The sequence below is a fragment of the Chaetura pelagica genome, unplaced genomic scaffold (genome assembly GCF_000747805.2).
Source record: "Chaetura pelagica isolate M959 unplaced genomic scaffold, ChaPel_1.0 scaffold447, whole genome shotgun sequence".
Lineage (NCBI taxonomy): Eukaryota > Metazoa > Chordata > Aves > Apodiformes > Apodidae > Chaetura > Chaetura pelagica.
In genome coordinates, this window is record NW_009953901.1 from 57,046 (window position 1) to 76,696 (window position 19,651).

The 19,651-nt window shown below is 47.4% G+C and overlaps 1 protein-coding gene across 1 annotated transcript in view; it reads right to left on the reverse strand.

Moving 5' to 3' along the window:
• Positions 1-19,651, reverse strand: part of LOC104392026 (netrin receptor DCC-like) — a gene marked incomplete at its 3' end in the record, with an annotated part of 57,459 nt that overhangs the window by 4,714 nt on the left and 33,094 nt on the right. The window contains exon 3 of the mRNA XM_010001382.1: positions 7,662-7,946. Within this exon, the coding sequence (XP_009999684.1) occupies positions 7,662-7,946 (285 nt within the window). The remainder of the gene's footprint in view (positions 1-7,661; positions 7,947-19,651) is intronic.

Consider the following 19,651-nt stretch of genomic DNA (forward strand, 5'->3'; position numbering starts at 1 on the left):
TTGCTCTTTCCCTACTACTACCAGTTCAAAGCCTTCCTTACAAGGTCAGCCATCCTACCAGCAAAGATGCCTTCTGGGCTCCTTTATTGACATGGATCCCCACCTCACCCCCAGCAGACCCTTGAAACAAGGTCCTGTGGCTGTAGAGCCCAAACCTCTGTTGCCCACCACAAGCTCCACCACCACCTGCTCACTGGCAGTGCCCTCCTCCTCCTCACAGCCTTTCCCCTTGCTGGCAGGATCAAGGAGACCACTTCCCAGCCCAATATTGTATGGAAGGCCAGGTTGGATGGGGCTTGGAGCAGCCTGGACTGGTGGGAGGTGTCCCTGCCCGTGCAGGGGGTTGGAACTGGATGATCTTTGAGGTCTCTTCCAACTCTAACCTTTCTCTGATTCTGTGATTCTATGTAATAAAATCCATGTATGTAAAACCTTCACATTCATAATGTCACCTCCTCTCAGTCCTCTGGGCTCTAACAGTCCAAGACCTCAACATAAACATGTATATGTTTAGAATATAGAATATTCTGCCTGAGAATAGAACCCTAATTGGTTGAAATACTCTATTTTAATGAGTACCTGAAATGAATGCTGGCAGGAAGGCAACAATGTGAAACCTTAGGCTTAAATGAAAGAAAATCTGAACCCTGAGTAGGGTGAAAATAGTATTTTCCTTATTTGACTGGGTAAAATTTTACTCCTCAGGGAAACAAGACTCATTAAAAGAACAACTCTCTGTAATATTGACAAACTGCAGGAAAAACCTCTAGATATTCTGACCATTTCAAGGATATAATAATCAAAAATAGGTGCCAGGGGAGGCTGAGATGGGATGTTGGGCAGCATTTCTTGCTGGCCAGGGTTGTCAGGCCCTGGCCCAGGCTGCCCAGGGCAGGGCTGGAGTCCCCATCCCTGGAGGGGTTTCCAAGCTGTGTAGATGTGGTGCTGAGGGACATGGGGCAGGGCTGGCCTGGGCAGGGCTGGGGGAAGGGTTGGACTGGATCATCTTAACAGTCTTTTCCAACCAAAACCACTCCATGATTCCCAGCCTGCTCAGCACCTGTCCCTGACACTTGTTGATGTTCTTTTGCCAAATGTCTACCTATTATTGTTTAAGAATGAACCTAAACCCCCTGATGGAGCAGTGACCTCCAAGATCTTCCCTTCCCTGAAGAAAGCAAACCCTGGAGTTCTGTTTTGAGCCTTTTCCCTGAGCACTGTGTGCAATCATGAGCCCCAGCAAGACCCACCTTTCCCATGGCTCATTAAATCAATGGCACAGCTCAAACCCAAACCCACCAACAGGACTGGCAAACGTGTGATTTCAAGACTCCCCATTCAACTGAAATCAGAGAACACCTCATTATTTCAAAAGAAAAAAAGATGTCTTCACAAGTCATTATAATTTTAGCTCCTTTTTATGGAAGGTTAATGGAGTAATTGAGCCTGGTTGAGATTCACAGTTGAGATTGTGAAGTCACTAAGGATGGACATGTATCCTGCAGCAGGGAAAGCTCCTGAATGATGTGTCCCCTCATTCTTAAATTAAAGGCACAGCTTCAGTCACATTGTACCAGCAGTACTTTGTAGCCAAGCCCTGATTGTTCCCTCAACATCTTTGTCAAAATGCATTTTTTAAGAGTTGAGGATGCATTGAACTCTCCTACCAAATTGGTCTCCAGCAAGTGGAACTTGAGATGATGCCATTTATTTCTGTCTTCCAAGGAAAAGACAAGGAGTGGGATTCAGTTGTACAGATGCAGCTCTTGAGTAGCCCAGGAGAGACATGATACTGCAGCATTTTACAGAATGACAGAACCTTAGGGGTTGGAGGGAGCTGGAAAGACCACCCAGTCCAACCCCCCTGCTGCAGCAGGACTCTCACAGTGAAGAAGTTCTTCCTGATGTTTACATGGAACCTCCTGTGCTCCAGTTTGCACCCATTTCCCCTTGTTCTCACTGCACAAAGCCTGGCTCTGCCCTCCTGACACTGCCCTGAACGTGTTTGCGCCCATGGATGATGTCGCCCCTCGGTCTCCTCTTCTCCAAGCCCAACAGACCCAGCTCCCTCAGCCTTTCCTCACCAGGGAGATCTTCCACTCCCTTCATCTTTTTTTTTAGCTCTATCCTACATGAAGAAAAGGAACTACTTCCATGAAAATGTGGTGCATCTTTGCTGCATGGAGCTCCCACCAGCCACGCTGCCTTTCTACATGCTGTCCGGTTGACAAAAGACTCCCTTCCCCCCCAGAGCCATGCAAATGGTTCTGACCACGTTGGGAAAAAGATTGCACTTTGTTGCTACCATTTTAGCTTTCTATTGGAGCAGTTTTCATCTGGCAAATTGCAGAACTGAGATGCCTTTCATGTGACACTGATGGGCTGGAATTTCTCTAAGTGTCCGGAGTCACATTTTGATTCAAAGAGATACAGGTTTATACCAAAGAAAACCCAATTTTGCTCTCTGCTGTCAGGGAAGAAAGGCTGGCAAAATTCCCCAGCCTGATCTCACCATCGTGCCCAGAGGCTGAACACTTAATCCCAAGGAGAAAGGAAGGGTTGTGCGTGACCAGGGTTGGTGAAATCTGTCATTAAAATGATACCGATCTCTCAATATACAGAAGGCATTAAAATGTAGAACCAGGATGCAGTTGCTGCTGTGGGATTTTGCTTTTTGCCTCCACCTCCCAACCCCCTTGCTTGCATTTTTCTGCTTCAACCCTTCTGCCTTCCTCTCCCTCAAAAAAAAAACCAACAACCCCAAGCCTGGTTGAGCAGAGACTCTGGGATGTGACATGACTGGGAGAATCTCTGGAACAGGGACATATAAAGATTGTACCTTCAGCACCAACATAAATTGAGGCATGAAGACACTTTTCTCACTGTAATAACTGAAATAAAAATACTAAAGTGCAAGGGAAACCATGCCAAGTCACTGCTGGAATGTGAGACTAAACATCAGGGGGCTTATTTCTAGCTTTAAGGAAGATTTCTTGCAAAACACTCAGTTTTCTCATTAGTAAGGAAGAGAAAATATTTACAGACTGGTTGGGGTTGGAAGGGACCTTAAAGACCATCCAGTCCCACCCCTGCATGGGCAGGACAACCAGCCCAGGTTGCTCCAAGCCCCATCCAGCTCTGTCACTCTCACAGTGAAGAAGTTCTTCCTGATGTTTACATGGAACCTCCTGTGCTCCAGTTTGCACCCATTTCCCCTTGTTCTCACTGCACAAAGCCTGGCTCTGCCCTCCTGACACTGCCCTGAACGTGTTTGCGCCCATGGATGATGTCGCCCCTCGGTCTCCTCTTCTCCAAGCCCAACAGACCCAGCTCCCTCAGCCTTTCCTCACCAGGGAGATCTTCCACTCCCTTCATCTTTTTTTTTAGCTCTATCCTACATGAAGAAAAGGAACTACTTCCATGAAAATGTGGTGCATCTTTGCTGCATGGAGCTCCCACCAGCCACGCTGCCTTTCTACATGCTGTCCGGTTGACAAAAGACTCCCTTCCCCCCCAGAGCCATGCAAATGGTTCTGACCACGTTGGGAAAAAGATTGCACTTTGTTGCTACCATTTTAGCTTTCTATTGGAGCAGTTTTCATCTGGCAAATTGCAGAACTGAGATGCCTTTCATGTGACACTGATGGGCTGGAATTTCTCTAAGTGTCCGGAGTCACATTTTGATTCAAAGAGATACAGGTTTATACCAAAGAAAACCCAATTTTGCTCTCTGCTGTCAGGGAAGAAAGGCTGGCAAAATTCCCCAGCCTGATCTCACCATCGTGCCCAGAGGCTGAACACTTAATCCCAAGGAGAAAGGAAGGGTTGTGCGTGACCAGGGTTGGTGAAATCTGTCATTAAAATGATACCGATCTCTCAATATACAGAAGGCATTAAAATGTAGAACCAGGATGCAGTTGCTGCTGTGGGATTTTGCTTTTTGCCTCCACCTCCCAACCCCCTTGCTTGCATTTTTCTGCTTCAACCCTTCTGCCTTCCTCTCCCTCAAAAAAAAACCAACAACCCCAAGCCTGGTTGAGCAGAGACTCTGGGATGTGACATGACTGGGAGAATCTCTGGAACAGGGACATATAAAGATTGTACCTTCAGCACCAACATAAATTGAGGCATGAAGACACTTTTCTCACTGTAATAACTGAAATAAAAATACTAAAGTGCAAGGGAAACCATGCCAAGTCACTGCTGGAATGTGAGACTAAACATCAGGGGGCTTATTTCTAGCTTTAAGGAAGATTTCTTGCAAAACACTCAGTTTTCTCATTAGTAAGGAAGAGAAAATATTTACAGACTGGTTGGGGTTGGAAGGGACCTTAAAGCCCATCCAGTCCCACCCCTGCATGGGCAGGACAACCAGCCCAGGTTGCTCCAAGCCCCATCCAACCTGCCCTTCAACACTGCCAGGGATGAGGCAGCCACAGCTTCCCTGGGCAACCTGGGCCAGGCTCTCACCACCCTCACACCAAAGAATTTCCTCCTCATGTCTCACCTCAATCTCCCCTCTTTCAGTTTTAATCCATCCCCCCTCATCCCATCCCTCCCTGCCCTTGTCCCAAGCCCCTCCCCAGCTTTCCTGGAGCCCCTTCAGGCACTGGAAGCTGCTCTAAGGTCTCCCTGGAGCCTTCTCTTCTCCAGGCTGAACACCCCAACTCTCCCAGCCTGGCTCCAGAGCTGCTCCAGCCCTCCCATCATCTCCGTGGCCTCCTCTGGACTCTCCCCAACAGCTCCATGTCCTTCTTATGTTGGGGATCCCAGCACTGGACCCTCTCCTTTCCCATCCAGCTGCTTCCCAAATGGAATACCCTCAGATGAGATGCTTCCTGCATCTACATGACCACCCAAAATCCAGCCAAGGCAGCACTAACTCTCAGCACCACAACATTAGTCTGTATTTAAAGATGTCCAACTTGCCAACTGCTCTTCTTCAAAAAAAACTGAGTCAGTGAAGCACCAAAGCAGGGCTGAGCTCACCAGGCAACTTCTGTGGTCTGCAGGGACTCAGCCATGACCATCAACCTCTCCTTCCTCATGCCTTCTCCTGGGATCCATTCCAGCTCACTCCTCTTTTGCTGCTGTTACTCCTCTCTCAAGAAGGGCTGAAGAAGCAGCAACCAAGCTCCACTCACACCAAAAACTAAGGAATTACATGAGATTGTCCCATTATCTTGTGCTGCAGCTCAAGAGACAAGCACAGAGAGAGAAGGAAAACCCATTCTCAGATGGTCTGTCCATTTAGTTTCTGATGGGGGGGTTGGAGCTGTTGGTGCAATGTGGGTTCATTGTGAGTTTATGGGGGAGAATCTGCCCCTTCCAGAGCAAAAAATCCAACTGCCCATAGGAAACACACTTGAAAATAGTCACTTAGTGTTAGCAAAGCAAAAACTTCCTGCCCAGCACTTTGTCCCCCCAACCAGACACATTCATGAGCCTACAAACCTCTTCTCTTGGGTAACCAAGGTTGAAGCCTTAACTATTGATTCATTTACATGGTGAGTCAAACCACAGATCTGGGCCTGGCAGGGGGAATTTTTACTTTGCTGCCCAGAAATCAGCCATTTCTTCACCCAAATATTTTGCTTCTCAACTTGTATGATGTCAGATGATTCATTTTGCTACCATCAGGAGCTACTGGTACCTCCAGACCCACCATCATGTCACTTCACATATTTAAGCCATAGTTTCTTTAACTAAAGAAATTAAATCACCAAATGTTTCTCCTTCATTCTTTTTCTCCTTACACTCTCTTTGGAAGCCACAGAGAAGACTGGAAATCACATGCCAGGATTTTAGTCCATCTCACTACAAATCTGGCCAGGTTGTGGGTTCCAACAAATCACAACCACAAGCTTGGGAAAAAGCAAGATATTTAAAAATACAGAATGATTCTACATTGCCTACACTGTTATTCAGTTATTTTGCTTTGCTGCCTCTTCCTTTGAAGAGGATTTAAGACTTGGGGGGGGGGGGTTATTTTGTCTCCCCACTAACCAGGGAAGAAAAAAATACCAGAGTATTCTGCTTTCACTAATTATGGGAGAGGAGAGAAGCAAGTGAAGGGAGTTTTCTACCAACAAAAAACAAACCCAGGAGAGGCAGAATGAGGAGCAAAATATCAGCTGGCTCTGAAGCATCAGAGAACCAAACTCCCAAGAGGCTCAATAAGATCTGAATTTTTCTTGCAGGAGCACTACTCATTCCTTCTAAGAGCTGCTGCCTGCTCACATTATCCTGAACTGAGACCTTGTGCTGTTTGCCCTCAGCCAAAAAGTCTGATGGACTCCATCAGTTCCTTGTTATATATATTTTTTTTTCCTCATTATTTGCTCCAGTGTTTCCCTGGTATTAAATTGTAACATGCTGGGAAGAGATCAATTCCCCTCTCTCCTCCAAATAAGCTTGAGAAGGGCTGTTTAGCCAGGAAGAAACATCTAATCCAGCCACAAATGTTGTTGGAGGGGAAATTAACTCTGAGGAGGCTGAGAAAAATCATCCAGGTCTGGCTAAAACACAAAGGTTTCTGATTTCCTTCCTTTTCATCAAGACATCTGGAGGGAAAGAAAAATCAGTTCCCCATGGATCTCAAATTGCCAGGGGGCAGGAATGGCTCAGTGCTGCCCTAAGGACCAGCACAGGGCTCATGGTGAGCTTGGAAGCCCCAAGAAGAGCCAACCTGGACCAGCCCTTGAGATAAACCAGCCCATGAGGAACAGGTCCATGCTGTGGAGATTGGGCACAAACTCTGGCCCCCCCAAAAAATAGGGCCTTCCTGATTTGGGTCATCTCAGAAGTTTGAGAATCCTGCTCAGTGACCTCTCTAGGAGAAATGATGCCAACCAACAACAGGGCCTTGTTCAAACCCCTCTTTTGGTGCTCAACTCTTGCCATGAAACTGCAAGAGCAACCAACCCTGGTTGAGTTCATGAAGAGGGACAGTGGGATGCTCACTTGGCCAGGAATTGAGGAACATCACGTGTGTCAGATCCCAAATTGCTGCCTGGGCAGCTTGGTAGATCACACCAGGTCCTGAAGCATCCAGCAGCCTAACTTTGAGTAGGTCAATTCAGCAGCTGGTCCAAACAAATTGCCTTTCCAGGCGACGGAGTAGAGATGAGCTCTTCCAGAGAATGCCCTGGAGAAGTAATTCCAGTGCTCCCACCAACACTGTGAGATGGGAATCCCAGAATCACAGCATTACCTTGGTTGGAAAAGACCTTCAAGCTCATTGAGTCCAACTGTTATCCTAACACAGACAAGTCCTTAACTAACCATATCCCTAATGACTATGTCTAGACAACTCTTCAACACCTCCAGGGATGGGGACTCCACCACTGCCCCAGGCAGCCTGTTCCAATGCCTGAAGTATTTGTCTCTCCACTGACCATGTAAAAGAGACCAGCTTCATACATATCTGATTCAGGTACCTGAATCACTGTCCCTTGGGGTCAGCTCCTCACCTTCACATCTACCTGCTTCTAAAGGTCTCCAGGCTCTTCTACATGAAGAACATCTTGGAATCTTGTAGAAATAAATGGAAAGGAAGTGGGATAAAGCAGCCTCGCTGCCCCAGGAGGAAGTGGCTTCTCTTTTTGAGAAACAAAGGACACAGCCAGACAAGAGAGAAAGTAGAAGGGTCCAGTTCTTACCTGCCAAAACTCTGACTTCAGCATCATTCCCAGTTCTGGAACTGGCGGGGTTTTTGGCCAGGCAGCGGTAGATCCCACTGTCCCCGTGCTGAACCCTGCTGATCTGCAGAGCTCCTGAGGGCAGGATGGCCACCCTTGGGTCAGCTGGGCTGGGCAACAAGTCCTCCTGGTTCTTCTGCCAGTGCACCACGGGCATGGGCTCCCCAACAACTTCACACTTGAGCAGGATGGTGTCTCCTGCAAAAGCCGTGACTGATTCCGTCTGGGAAAGAAACCTCAGTGGTCCTGCAAGAACAAGCCAAAAAAAACCCCTCAAGCCCAAGCAATTATGGAGCTGCTGATACCAGAATGTTTCTCAGAGCTTGTTAACCATCCTGACTGCAGAAATAAATCTCAAATTCATGAGATATTCTAAAAAACAACGTGGGAATTGGCTGGGATGGTGGGGTGACTAACACTTGCCTTTGGAAATTATACTCATTAAAAGCAAAGAGAAGATGCATTAGCAAGATCAAGAGGAACAAAAACTGACTTCCAAACCCACTCAGGAAGAAATGGAACAGATCTGCCATCAACCAATCCCAACTGTTCACAACAGGGGGTTATTGGAAGGAAAGCACAAGTAAAACTACCTAAGATCAAGAAACTGTTCCAGTCACATCTTTGTTATTGGGAGGAATTTCTCCCTACCATGAGAAAACACTCTAAGAAGTTCCTTGGGTCACATAATCAAATATTTTCAACATGTCTGGTTTCACACACACAACATTTTGGACTCTCATGAGCAGGGAAGAATTTAATTACTCAACCCCCACGTGCCCCAGCCTCACTTGGTGCAAAACCATGAGGACCATGTCCCTTGTGTGCAGAAGAGTAGCTGGCAAGAAGAGGACCTGGCTGGTGAAGCTACAAGAATAGAAGAAGGTCAACACTTAAACCTTCAAGATCATCTAGATCCAACCCCCCTGCATGGGCAGGGACACCTCCCACCAGCCCAGGCTGCTCCAAGCCCCATCCAACCTGCCCTTCAACACTGCCAGGGATGGGGCAGCCACAGCTTCCATGGGCAACCTGGGCCAGGCTCTCACCACCCTCACCCTGATCAAGAGATCAGGATGTTGCAGACAAACCCTTTGCTGTGTCCCAGTGAAAAGACACTGACCATTTCTTTTTTGCCAAGATGATCAAAACCTGTTCATCTCTCTGCAGGACCATAACACAAGTTTTCTCAGACCCATCCCTGCTCCCTTGGCTTATGCTGGTTTATTTTAAGGACAGGTTTGGAACCTACACAGAGGTTGGAGCTGGCTGAAGGGAACAGGCTGGGAAACAGGGTCACAGACTCATCTCCCTGTCTTACACCCAAACCTGCTCAGGGTACCACGTCCCACGCAGCCTCCTTGGCAGCCTCTCAGCATCCCCATCTCTCCTTACAGAAGACCCCACTATGAAGCAATTCAAGTTCCCTTTACAACAAGCCTTATCATCTGGGGGACAGATCTCAGGCTCTGCAAGATGTTTAGGGATTAAATATTCAGCAAATTAATAGCACTCAGTACAATCCTTCAGAGAACAGCTGCTTTCAATGCTTTGTTTCCAATTAAAGGTTACTCAGCATCAAGACTAAATGTGGGGTTTTTTTCTCCCCCACTTCCCATTCACACAGTAGCTGAAGGGTGAGAAAGCAAGGGAATGAAAAAGAGTGATTTCCTTCTGCCTGCTTCAGAAAATAGGAAGCACATGGGTGAGTGAATCTGGAAATGTAAATATTTTAGGAACTGCTGTCGAGTTCTCTCTTCCACAGGCTGCCTTCCAAAAAGGTGTTATCCTTCAGTTGCTCTATGTTCTTTTTTTGTCTGCCAGCTCCCATTTATAACCCTGAGAAGATGTGCACCAATAACATGCAGCAGAGATCTCAGAACAAGCCCTGCAGGCTGCACCAAATCATCCCAGTGCAGACGTGGTGTGTTCAGGTTCATTCCTGGAGACAGGAGCTAAAGGAACTGTTCTTGGAGCAAACCCCATCCTCTGGGACTGGATGGTGTGCATCTCCAAGGAGATAAAACTGGATGAGAAGCTGGACAGTTAGATTTTTGAGTGGGAAGAACCAGAGCAGAGGGAGGGAAAAATCAACATTCAGATGAATATTTTGTATTGCAAAAGACCTTGTGTCAAGTATTGTCCCCCAGGGCAGCCAGTCCTAGTGCCAGCTGACAGGAAAAGGAGAAGGACTCAAAAGGGAAGGATTTTAATGTTACAATCAAATTGATATCAATAAGATGGTTTATGCCTTGGCATTTTTATACATGAAATTGGGGCAGGGAAGGTTTCTGTGGCTGGAAGTGTAAGCAACTTGCCCCAAAGGGCATCTCAGTGCAAAGGGAAGAAGAGGAAGGGTCCTGATTCTCTGAGAAGCTGAGGTTGAAAACCTGCCTGGTGACCCCAGAGCAGATAAGACAGGAAAAGGATGGATCAAATAATCACAGACCTATTTCTTATGACCTGTTTTCTAGAGGAGAAAAGTTCAACCCACTCCCCATACTTGAATCTGACACTGGAAATACTTCATCCTGTTGGGAGCAGAGTATTTGAAATGACACTTCACAACCACCAGCTGGGATCAGACTTCAGGGATGCCAGAGGAAAACATCTTAGCAAGGAGATAAGAAAACATACATCAACAGCAATAATGTGTGAGCATTTGTCCCTTATGCCTAAATTAGACCTCCTATTTCCCAAGGCTTCCTATAAACTCAGTACAGACAGCAGGACTTTGCTCCAGACAGAGAAATCTCTCTTGCTTTCAGCCAACTAAAGAACCCATGGGGGTTACCTAGATGAGGTGGCTACACAAAGGGCATGGACCTTTAGGTGGGAGTCTAGAGGAGGCCATGGAGATGATCCAAGAGCATCTCTGCTCTGGAGACAGGCTGAGAGGGTTGGAGTGTTCAGCCTGGAGAAGAGAAGGCTCCAGGGAGACCTTAGAGCAGCTTCCAGTGCCTGAAGGGGCTCCAGGAAAGCTGGGGAGGGTCTTGGGACAAGGGCAGGGAGGGATGGGATGAGGGGGATGGATTAAAACTGGAAGAGGGGAGATTGAGGTGAGACATGAGGAGGAAATTCTTCACCATGAGGGTAGGAAAGCACTGGAAGAAGTTGGCCAGAGAAGGTGTGGAAGTGTTGAAGGGCAGGTTGGATGGGGCTTGGAGCAGCCTGGGCTGGTGGGAGGTGTCCCTGCCCATGCAGGGGGGTTGGAACTGAATGATCTTGAAGGTCCCTTCCAACCCAAACCATTCCCTGATTCTATGAATTCAGAGCTTATGACCACTATCAACAATGTCACATAACTGTGTCCTCAACTGTTCCATCAAAATAGATATTGAAATGTAACTGAAATGCAAGTAATTACTTCTGATGCACAGAGGCAGGCAGGTCCAAATCAATTAAGTAGAGACAGTTACAGAATTTTGCACACAATTAACTAAATGATTATATTAATGTGTGTGTAAATATATATCTGAGTGCAGAGTCTTGAATTTATATTGTCATATAAACAAGATATTTAGATTTCATACATGAAGAGCTGAGTCTCTAAGATACAGGTAAAGACATTGAAAGGCAGCAAAGCCACAGAACCTGGTGTCCCACCAGCTTGTAAAATGGGGCAGTTTCTACCTGCAAAGAGTTCCTGGGGCTTTTTAGGCACTGGTGAAGATGCTGCAGTGATGGACTTGCTCACTCAAGGTCACCAGAGAAATATAAGGTAAGCTGGAGTTTAAACCAGGCTGTCCCAATGTCTTCTGTAAATATATCAGTGTTTTCTTCCCCTTCAAAAAATGGAGCTTCTTTTGGTGGCCCCACAAACTGAAATACAGGTCAGGGATTAGCCAAGGTGGGGAGAGGAAAGTTTGGTTCATGCTGAGTTCTCCATTTTTCAGCAGAAAGGAGAAAAACCCTCCTAAGGGAATGAGCTTCAAGCCCAATTGAAGCCTGTGAGCTCTGCTGAAGAAGGGTTGAACATGTCCTTCCTGCAAAGAAAAGTGAAGGGCCACCATCCCCAGCCACCCTGAAAGGAAAGTCAGAGCTGAAGAGTTTCACCAGCCTCAGTGGTGTTTAATATTCATTGAACAAGAGTCAAAAAGAAATAGACTTCCCATGCTTTGCTGCTGTCCTCTTAGCATGTGGCTCATTGCTTTTGGATTTGGGAGTGACTCATCCTGCTCTGTGCCAGGGCAGGGTTTCCAGCCAGATTCATCCCCACCTCCAAGCCAAACAAAGCATTTGGCCTGGTTTCAGGAGGACCAAAGTGTGATGGCTTTTCCCAGCCTCCACGTTTAAGGGCCAGATAATTCTTTCTGCAATTTGGATTGAACATCCCATTAGCATCCTGGAAAAATGGAGCTGGGCACCCTTGCTGTGAAGTCTTCTGGTCTTTAGGTGGCCCTCCAAGGTGAAGACTGCCAGGGGAAATCTCTGCCCTTTTCTCTCCCCCTTTGGGGAGGAGGAGAATTTAGTTGACCTCAAATCTTACACCAAGGTCAGAGAAACAAGGCACAGATTTATAGTTGACTGCAAAAGCAACAATATTTCATAGAATCCCAGACTGGTTTGGGTTGGAAGGGACCTTATAGATCATCTAGATCCACCCCCCCTGCATGGGCAGGGACGCCTCCCACCAGCCCAGGTTGCTCCAAGCCCCATCCAACCTGCCCTTCAACACTGCCAGGGATGGGGCAGCCACAGCTTCTCTGGGCAACCTGAGCCAGGCTCTCACCTCCCTCACACCAAAGAATTTCCTCCTCATGTCTCACCTAAAACTGCTCTCTTCCAGTTTTAATCCATTCCCCCTCATCCCATCCCTCCCTGCCCTTGTCCCAAGCCCCTCCCCAGCTTTCCTGCTGGCCCCCAATAGATATCTAAGATATAAAGGGATAAGAGAGGATTTAAGGGAGAGTTTGGGCTCCAACACTGTGTTGCAGCCCTGCTGTTACTTAGCCATGAAAGGGGCCCAGTTCCCCAGGCATCCTCACCTTTTGAGGAGGTTTTAATCCTGACAGTTTACTGTTTGATCAGGTTCCTCAAATGATGCCAGGAGAGTCCTCATGGCTACTCTTAAACCACCTGGAGAGGCAGGTCAGAAGCCATCACTTCCTCCATCAACCCTACCCTCACATGAACTCGTTCACTGTTGAACTCACTGTAGAGGTAGAAACCATCATTCCCAGGTGGACAATTCTTGTGCAGGAAGACAATTCCCACTTCTGAGGACAAGGCTGAGGTCTCCTCCAGCACAGGAATTCTCTCTCCCAGCAGGTACAGACAAGTATCACAGCACCAATCTCATCCCACCAAGAAAGGCTGCGTGAGGGAAGATCAACCCAGGGTTTCCCTTTTGATGCCTCTGCCCTATCACAGAGAAATAAATGAACTTATTATTCTGAAAAAAAAGACTTTTCCCTACCCCGTGTTACTGATGTCAGCTCAGATTATCAAAACTGCAAGAATTTTAAGACCTAATTGACTTGTCACCTTTGCTGTGGTTCACTCCCTGCCTCCTCTCAGCAGAACCCATGGAAACCATCTATTTTTTCCCAGCCACACCTTTATGCTGCAGAGGGATTTTCATGAAGGATTCAATGGCTTCATGGTCAATTCTACTTTGTCTTCACAGATCTTTCTGATTCAAAGCCCAAGCACAAAGCTCTTGTGCCTCAACATCCCACACGTGCAGGAACAAGGAAATCAGCTCCATTTTAACTGAATTGGTCAAGGACAACCTCAAGATTCCTTTTCTCTTCTTCCTACAGATTAGTCAGCATTTCATGAGAGCCAAATCTATCATTCTCTAAGGTCACAGCTTGAAATTATGGCCTTCTGAGAGCCATGGGCAGAACATGAATCTCCAGAGCTCCAGACCTATAGCCCTCCAGGGCTGCTCAGTCAGGGGGTTGGATCCACTTCCCCTCTTGCACAGTTTCTCCAATTTCCTCATTTCTCCAAGAGAAAGGGGGCAAAGCCTCAAACCATCAAATGGTTTGGGTGGGAAGGGACCTGTCAAGGCCACCAGTCCAACCCCCTGCAGTGAGCAGGGACATCTGCACCCAGATCAGGTTGCTCAGAGCTTTGTCCAACCTGAGCTGGGATGTTCCCAGGGATGGGGCATCTCCCACCTCTCTGGGCAACCTGGGCCAGGGTCTCACCACCTTCATAATCAACAACTTCTCCTTTACACCTAGTCTGGGAGCAGAGCAGATCCTCAAAGCAACCAAACACTTATGAACAAGCCTCCACCACACAGGACCCCCTGGGCTGTGACCTCCTTGCCATTCCCACCACCAGAACTACCACCCCCCATTTTATCCTCATCCCCAGCCAAGCCCACCTCCTGATTTGCCCCTGTTAACACACAAATCAGAGGGTGGAAATCTCTTCATCTTCCTGTCAGCAGCTCTTGCCAGCCCTGGTGGCTCAGAGCCAGCCCAGCAGAAGAGGCTGCCAATGAAACCAGCAAATCTGCTCCTCCAACAGGAAACAAGCAAGGAGAAATTAGGCCCTTTTTTTGATGGCTGAAGAAGCTAAGAAGGGCCATCATTCAAAATCTCTAATTAAAACCATCAAAAAATGCAGGTTGTCTCCTTGGTGTGCCAGGCAGCAGGAGTTTGCTGGTCCTGGCCTTGTTTAGTCCAGGATAATTCAAGCCCTGCACTTGGATCAGTGACTTTGCTTTCAGAAAGCAGAGCAGGAGGAGTTAAAAAATGCCCTGAGTGGACCAGCAACCTCTTGATGTAGCCTGAAGCATTCCATGAACTTCTTGTGACTTGCCTCACTTCAGGGACTTCAGAACCACCTTGGAAAGACTTTCAGAGCAATTAGGTGTAACTCCAGCCTCACCTTCTGATGAATGAACAGTCTCCTCAAGCAGGACAGAGTCACCTCCAGCTTTGGAGGTAGGAAGAAGAAGGACTGCAGCCACCTTTGCCTCCAAGAAGCAGGGACTGCTCCTGGGCCACCACTGACCTGCATGAACCCACAGGACAAGAGCAGCCAGAGCTAAATCCCTGTGGAATCTGTGCCAACCTCAGAGACAAGCCAACGTCCAAGGGAACCTGCACAGCACAGCTAGAAGTGGTGAGCCCAGAAGATGCAGTGAGGGTTCATGTGGTCTACAAGGCTACCACAAACCTGAAACCCTGACTGGTTGCAGGTTCTGAATCCTGCTGTCTGTTGTGAGCTTCACCTTTCAGAAATCTGAAGTTCCCAACGTGGCATCACCTGTGGTTTATTCCCCAATGATGGCAGTAGATGCTTCTGATGTGCCAGACCAGGTCAGACACAGCAAAGGTCAACCTGTTCAGAGGAAGGAGGGGCAGGGCTGTTCTACCATCAAGAACAGCTTCTGCCTAGACAGCAGAGACAGTGCTGATGTCCCCTTCCCCTCCCTTAAAACCCAGCTCGTGGATTATCCTTCTGCAGTGTTTTGAAGAGCCAGAATGAATATAAATTGCTATGAATGCAACTTCTCCTCTGTCCCCTCCTCCTCTGACTGCCCACAGAAGATGAAATCAAGTTCAAGGCCTCAGCCCTCTAGTTTGAGGCACTTGATGGCCAAAGCCCACGAGATCTCTTGAAAGAACAGATCCATTCCACACTCTCCATTGTCAAACACCACTTATCTTCAGAAGACATTCATCTCACTCCTACTGAAGGACAGACCTGCTCAAGGACTGGGACAAGGCTGTGGAGCAAAGTCTTGCAGGAAGGAAGAGTTCTCAGAGATTTCACAAGCTTCAGACACAAGGGGAAATGGATTTTAACTCATTGATGGCAAGCAGAGGGCACCTCCCATGCAGGGAGTGATCTCTAAGTGTGCAAGGTAGAGGTGGAGGTTGAGGTGAGACATGAGGAGGGAATTCTTTGCTGTGAGGGTGGTGAGAGCCTGGCCCAGGTTGCCCAGGGAAGCTGTGGCTGCCCCATCCCTGGCAGTGTTGAAGGGCAGGTTGGATGGGGCTTGGAGCAGCCTGGGCTGGTGGGAGGTGTCCCTGCCCATGCAGGGGGTTGGAACTGGATGATCTTGAAGGTCCCTCCCAACCCAAACCAGTCTGGGATTTTATGCTTTGAGTGGACAGACACTTTCACAGCTTAATCCTGGTGAAGACCTTTGACAACCACTTCTTGTGCTCAAGCTACACAGCCCTTCATCAGGGCACACCACATGGTGATTAAAGGGACACTACAGGTCAGGAAAGACCTTTGACAACCATCTCTTGTGCTCCAACAACACAGCACTTCATCAGGGCAGGACACACAACATGGTGATTAAAGGGACACTACAGGTCAGGGAACTTTGGACAAACTTCCAAGAGCACGAACCCTTTGACTCCACAAGCTGGGAATATCCAACATCATTCATAAAAACAAGACCAAGAGGCTGTTTAGACATTGCATGGAAACCCACGGGATGTGAAGCAGCTCAATCCTTGACAGGTTTAACTATCCCACAGGAAGAATTCATCCTCTCAAGTGCTGCAGCACAGCTCAAGAAGCAAGGAAAAATAAAAACAACCCTAAAAGTTTATGTTTTCCCTAAGCCCTTCTCTAACAAGCTGCATGAAAACACACTTGAGTTCTGTCTCTCCTCATTCCACACCAGGCTCAGGGCACATCCACCAACTTATTTATCACACCTGATTCCCACTGGGTTTGACACAGGATGATCTGAGTATCATGAACTGGATTCATCCCTGAAAAGTGGGAATTCCCCTTGGTCAACCATGGTCCTTAGGGACCTGGAGGCTGCTCAGCTTCAGTCGTGCACCCACAGGAGAGCTCATCACCTCCAACACCTAACTCCTCTCTCCTTCCATCCTCTTCCCATGAGGAAATAAGCTACAGGATCTTTTAGCTGACAGCAAAACAACAAGAGAAAAGGAGAGAGAGAACAAATTCTCTGGAAAAAGCAACTCAGACGTGGCCCATGTGATCTTCTGGTGTCCATCTACTCTAATTGATGCAGCAAACCACCCATCAGAAATAACAGGAGACTTAAATGAGACATTAAATGGGATGTTAAATTCTACTTTGCAGTTGGTAACACTTTTGAACTTCATTTCATATTCTTTAAAGTCATTCATTTGGGTTCTTTTCTTTCCCTTCTAGTCCAAGCCCTGTGTTTTCTGCTGATGATAGGACAAAGGACAAAATATCCATCTCTCCCCAAGTTATTAGAATGGTGTCCAAAACACAAGAATTGCCTTATTTTTTAAGAGATTATATTGCCTAGAAGGTTTTTATGTTCCTGGACAAATTGGAACAGTGTGTATATTATATATATATATAAAATTCATGCTAGGGAAAACATCTCATACTACACAGCTGAGCACATTCAAATCAGATTCTCATTATTTTACCATTATATGTAGCAATGTTTCTCTACACTAATCAATTCCTCACAAGCCCACAGTATTTCTTCATGTCTGGGACAGCTATTTCAAGGTGCTTTTCCAGCCATCAGGATTCAGCTACCACCCTCTTTCCCCAATCATTCCAAGGGGCACAAGAACTCTTAGCCCTGCCCCAAGGAATCAGTGGCAGGAAAAGCAATTAAAACCAGCCAGTAATTTGGGTCTGACAGATTTACTAGTTTATCTCAAGGCTAGTAAAGCTGAGATAAACTTGGTTAAAGCCTGTCAAAGGCCAGCCCTGACCTACAGGGCAAGAAATGCATTCATTGAGCCCCCTGTGCTCCCCGTGGCCATGAAACCAGCAGGCAGAGGCAACACCAACCTGAGCAACAGCCCCAGTTGGCCTTGGATGGAGCATGAACAGGCAACCCTAAATCACCAGCTCTGGCTGGGAAGAAGGAACCACTTAGCAGTGGGGGTACTTGTGTCCCAGCCATTCCCAGGGGTCTCGGGGGGGGTTACAGCCCTGTTTGTTTGGCACAAACACGGAGACGGGAGCGACTCGATGTGGTGGAGGCACACGGAGCTGCACGTGCAAGTTGGAAGGCAAAATAGGCCTGAGCCAGGGGCAGAAACTTGCCAGAATCTGTGTGTCCTCAGGTATGGACATGATTTGTTCTCTGCTCTGCTGAGATCCCCCTGCAGGGCTGGGGTCCCCAGCACAGGAAAGACATGGAGCTGTTGGAGAGAGTCCAGAGGAGGCCCCGGAGATGCTGGGAGGGCTGGAGCAGCTCTGCTCTGGAGCCAGGCTGGGAGAGGTGGGGTGTTCAGCCTGGAGAAGAGAAGGCTCCAGGGCGACCTTAGAGCAGCTTCCAGTGCCTGAAGGGGCTCCAGGAAAGCTGGGGAGGGACTTGGGACAAGGGCAGGTGGGGGGAGGGTGGTGAGAGCCTGGCCCAGGTTGCCCAGAGAAGCTGTGGCTGCCCCATCCCTGGCAGTGTTGAAGGGCAGGTTGGATGGGGCTTGGAGCACCCTGGGCTGCTGGGAGGTGTCCCTGCCCATGCAGGGGGGTTGGAACTAGGTGATCTTTCAGGTCCTTTCCAACTTTCACCATCCTGTGATTCTATGATTCTGTTTGTGGCTCCTTCAGACCACAACATTTGGTTTTCATTACGACCCATCCCAGAAGCATTTAGCAACAACAGCCTCACTCCAGCCAGCTTCTATCTCTTCTTCATGCTTCCAACACATCATCCCCAGGATTCCAACAGAATTCTGCCTGCTGGGTTTAAAACTTTGAAGAGGCAGCAAATCCTGTACCCAAGTCTTTGCAGGAGTAGATGTTAAGATGATGATCTCTATTATTTCAAAACCCAACAGAGAAAACTGCCGAGTGATTTTGTTCCTGGAGTTCTCCTTTCCCTATTTTGGAAGCCAAGTCACTTCCACCACTTCTACAATTCTCTCCACGACACATCTGTACATCATCCAGCTTCATCATATCCCCAGAAGTTCCCCAGGCAAGTTGGGTTTATTTCTTTGCTTTGTTTTGCCCGAGCACTATTTACGTCCCTATAGCTCTTTACAGCCCAAGGTGGAATTTCCCCCCCCTTCTCCTTTCTCACCAGCCTGTTTATTTAAATCTTCCTCAGGAAGAAAACACAGAGGGTATATTATTCAGATGCTGAAGTGGTTGATATGCTGAGGTTTTAAGAAGAGAACAAGGCTGCAGCTCCTCAGAGGGAATGGTTCCCCATGTCCTTACACACACAATGTAATTTCATCCCTTCCCTGGTCTCACTGAAGTCTCTGCAGCAAAGATTAATCCTTGCCAGCAAGAAAGGTGGCAGAATATCTGGAGAACCAGAGTAAATGCAAGTTTTATTGTCCTGGAGACCATTTATTTTCTGGAAGGCAACAGAAAGGACCCTCAGCTGTGGAGGTTCAGCATGAGGTGTTCGACCAGACAAGATCTGGACATTTATTATCAAGCACTACAAGTTCTTTTATCCCTCCTTGCCTACTTGTGGAATGAAAAGCTATTTACCTGCTGCCCCCAGGGCATTTTTAGCAGCTGCTGAACAAGGAAGGAGCAGGGACTGACTGTGAAGACACAAGAGCTATATTTTCACTCTCTTGCCTCCACCAGTGACCTCACCAGAAAGCCTGGGAGGAGTTATTCCTTGGGCTTCCCAATCCTACAGGAATTGCTGCTGCTGAGACTCTGCTCCTATCATCACTTCTTGAAGCCTTGGAATTATATTGAACTCAGCTTGTTCTTAAAAACAAGGCAAAACCAACCAAAAAAAACCCCACCCCAAAAAAGAAGAAAGAAACCAAATTATTTCTTCCTTCTTTTCATTAACACTAATGACTTTCCACAGTTAATTAAGATGAAACTTGCCCCTTGTCATCTCCCAAGGGATCAAACCATCAGTTCCTTTTCACATCAATCTGCACTGAAGGCAGAAATAATTAATTTTAACAAAAGGATGGTCCAAGGTAACAATTTAAAGCACTTAAAGTGGTTCAAATCATTCCTATCCAGGTAAGAATGAGCCAACAACCTGGGCAGGGACTGTCAAGTCAGGGAAA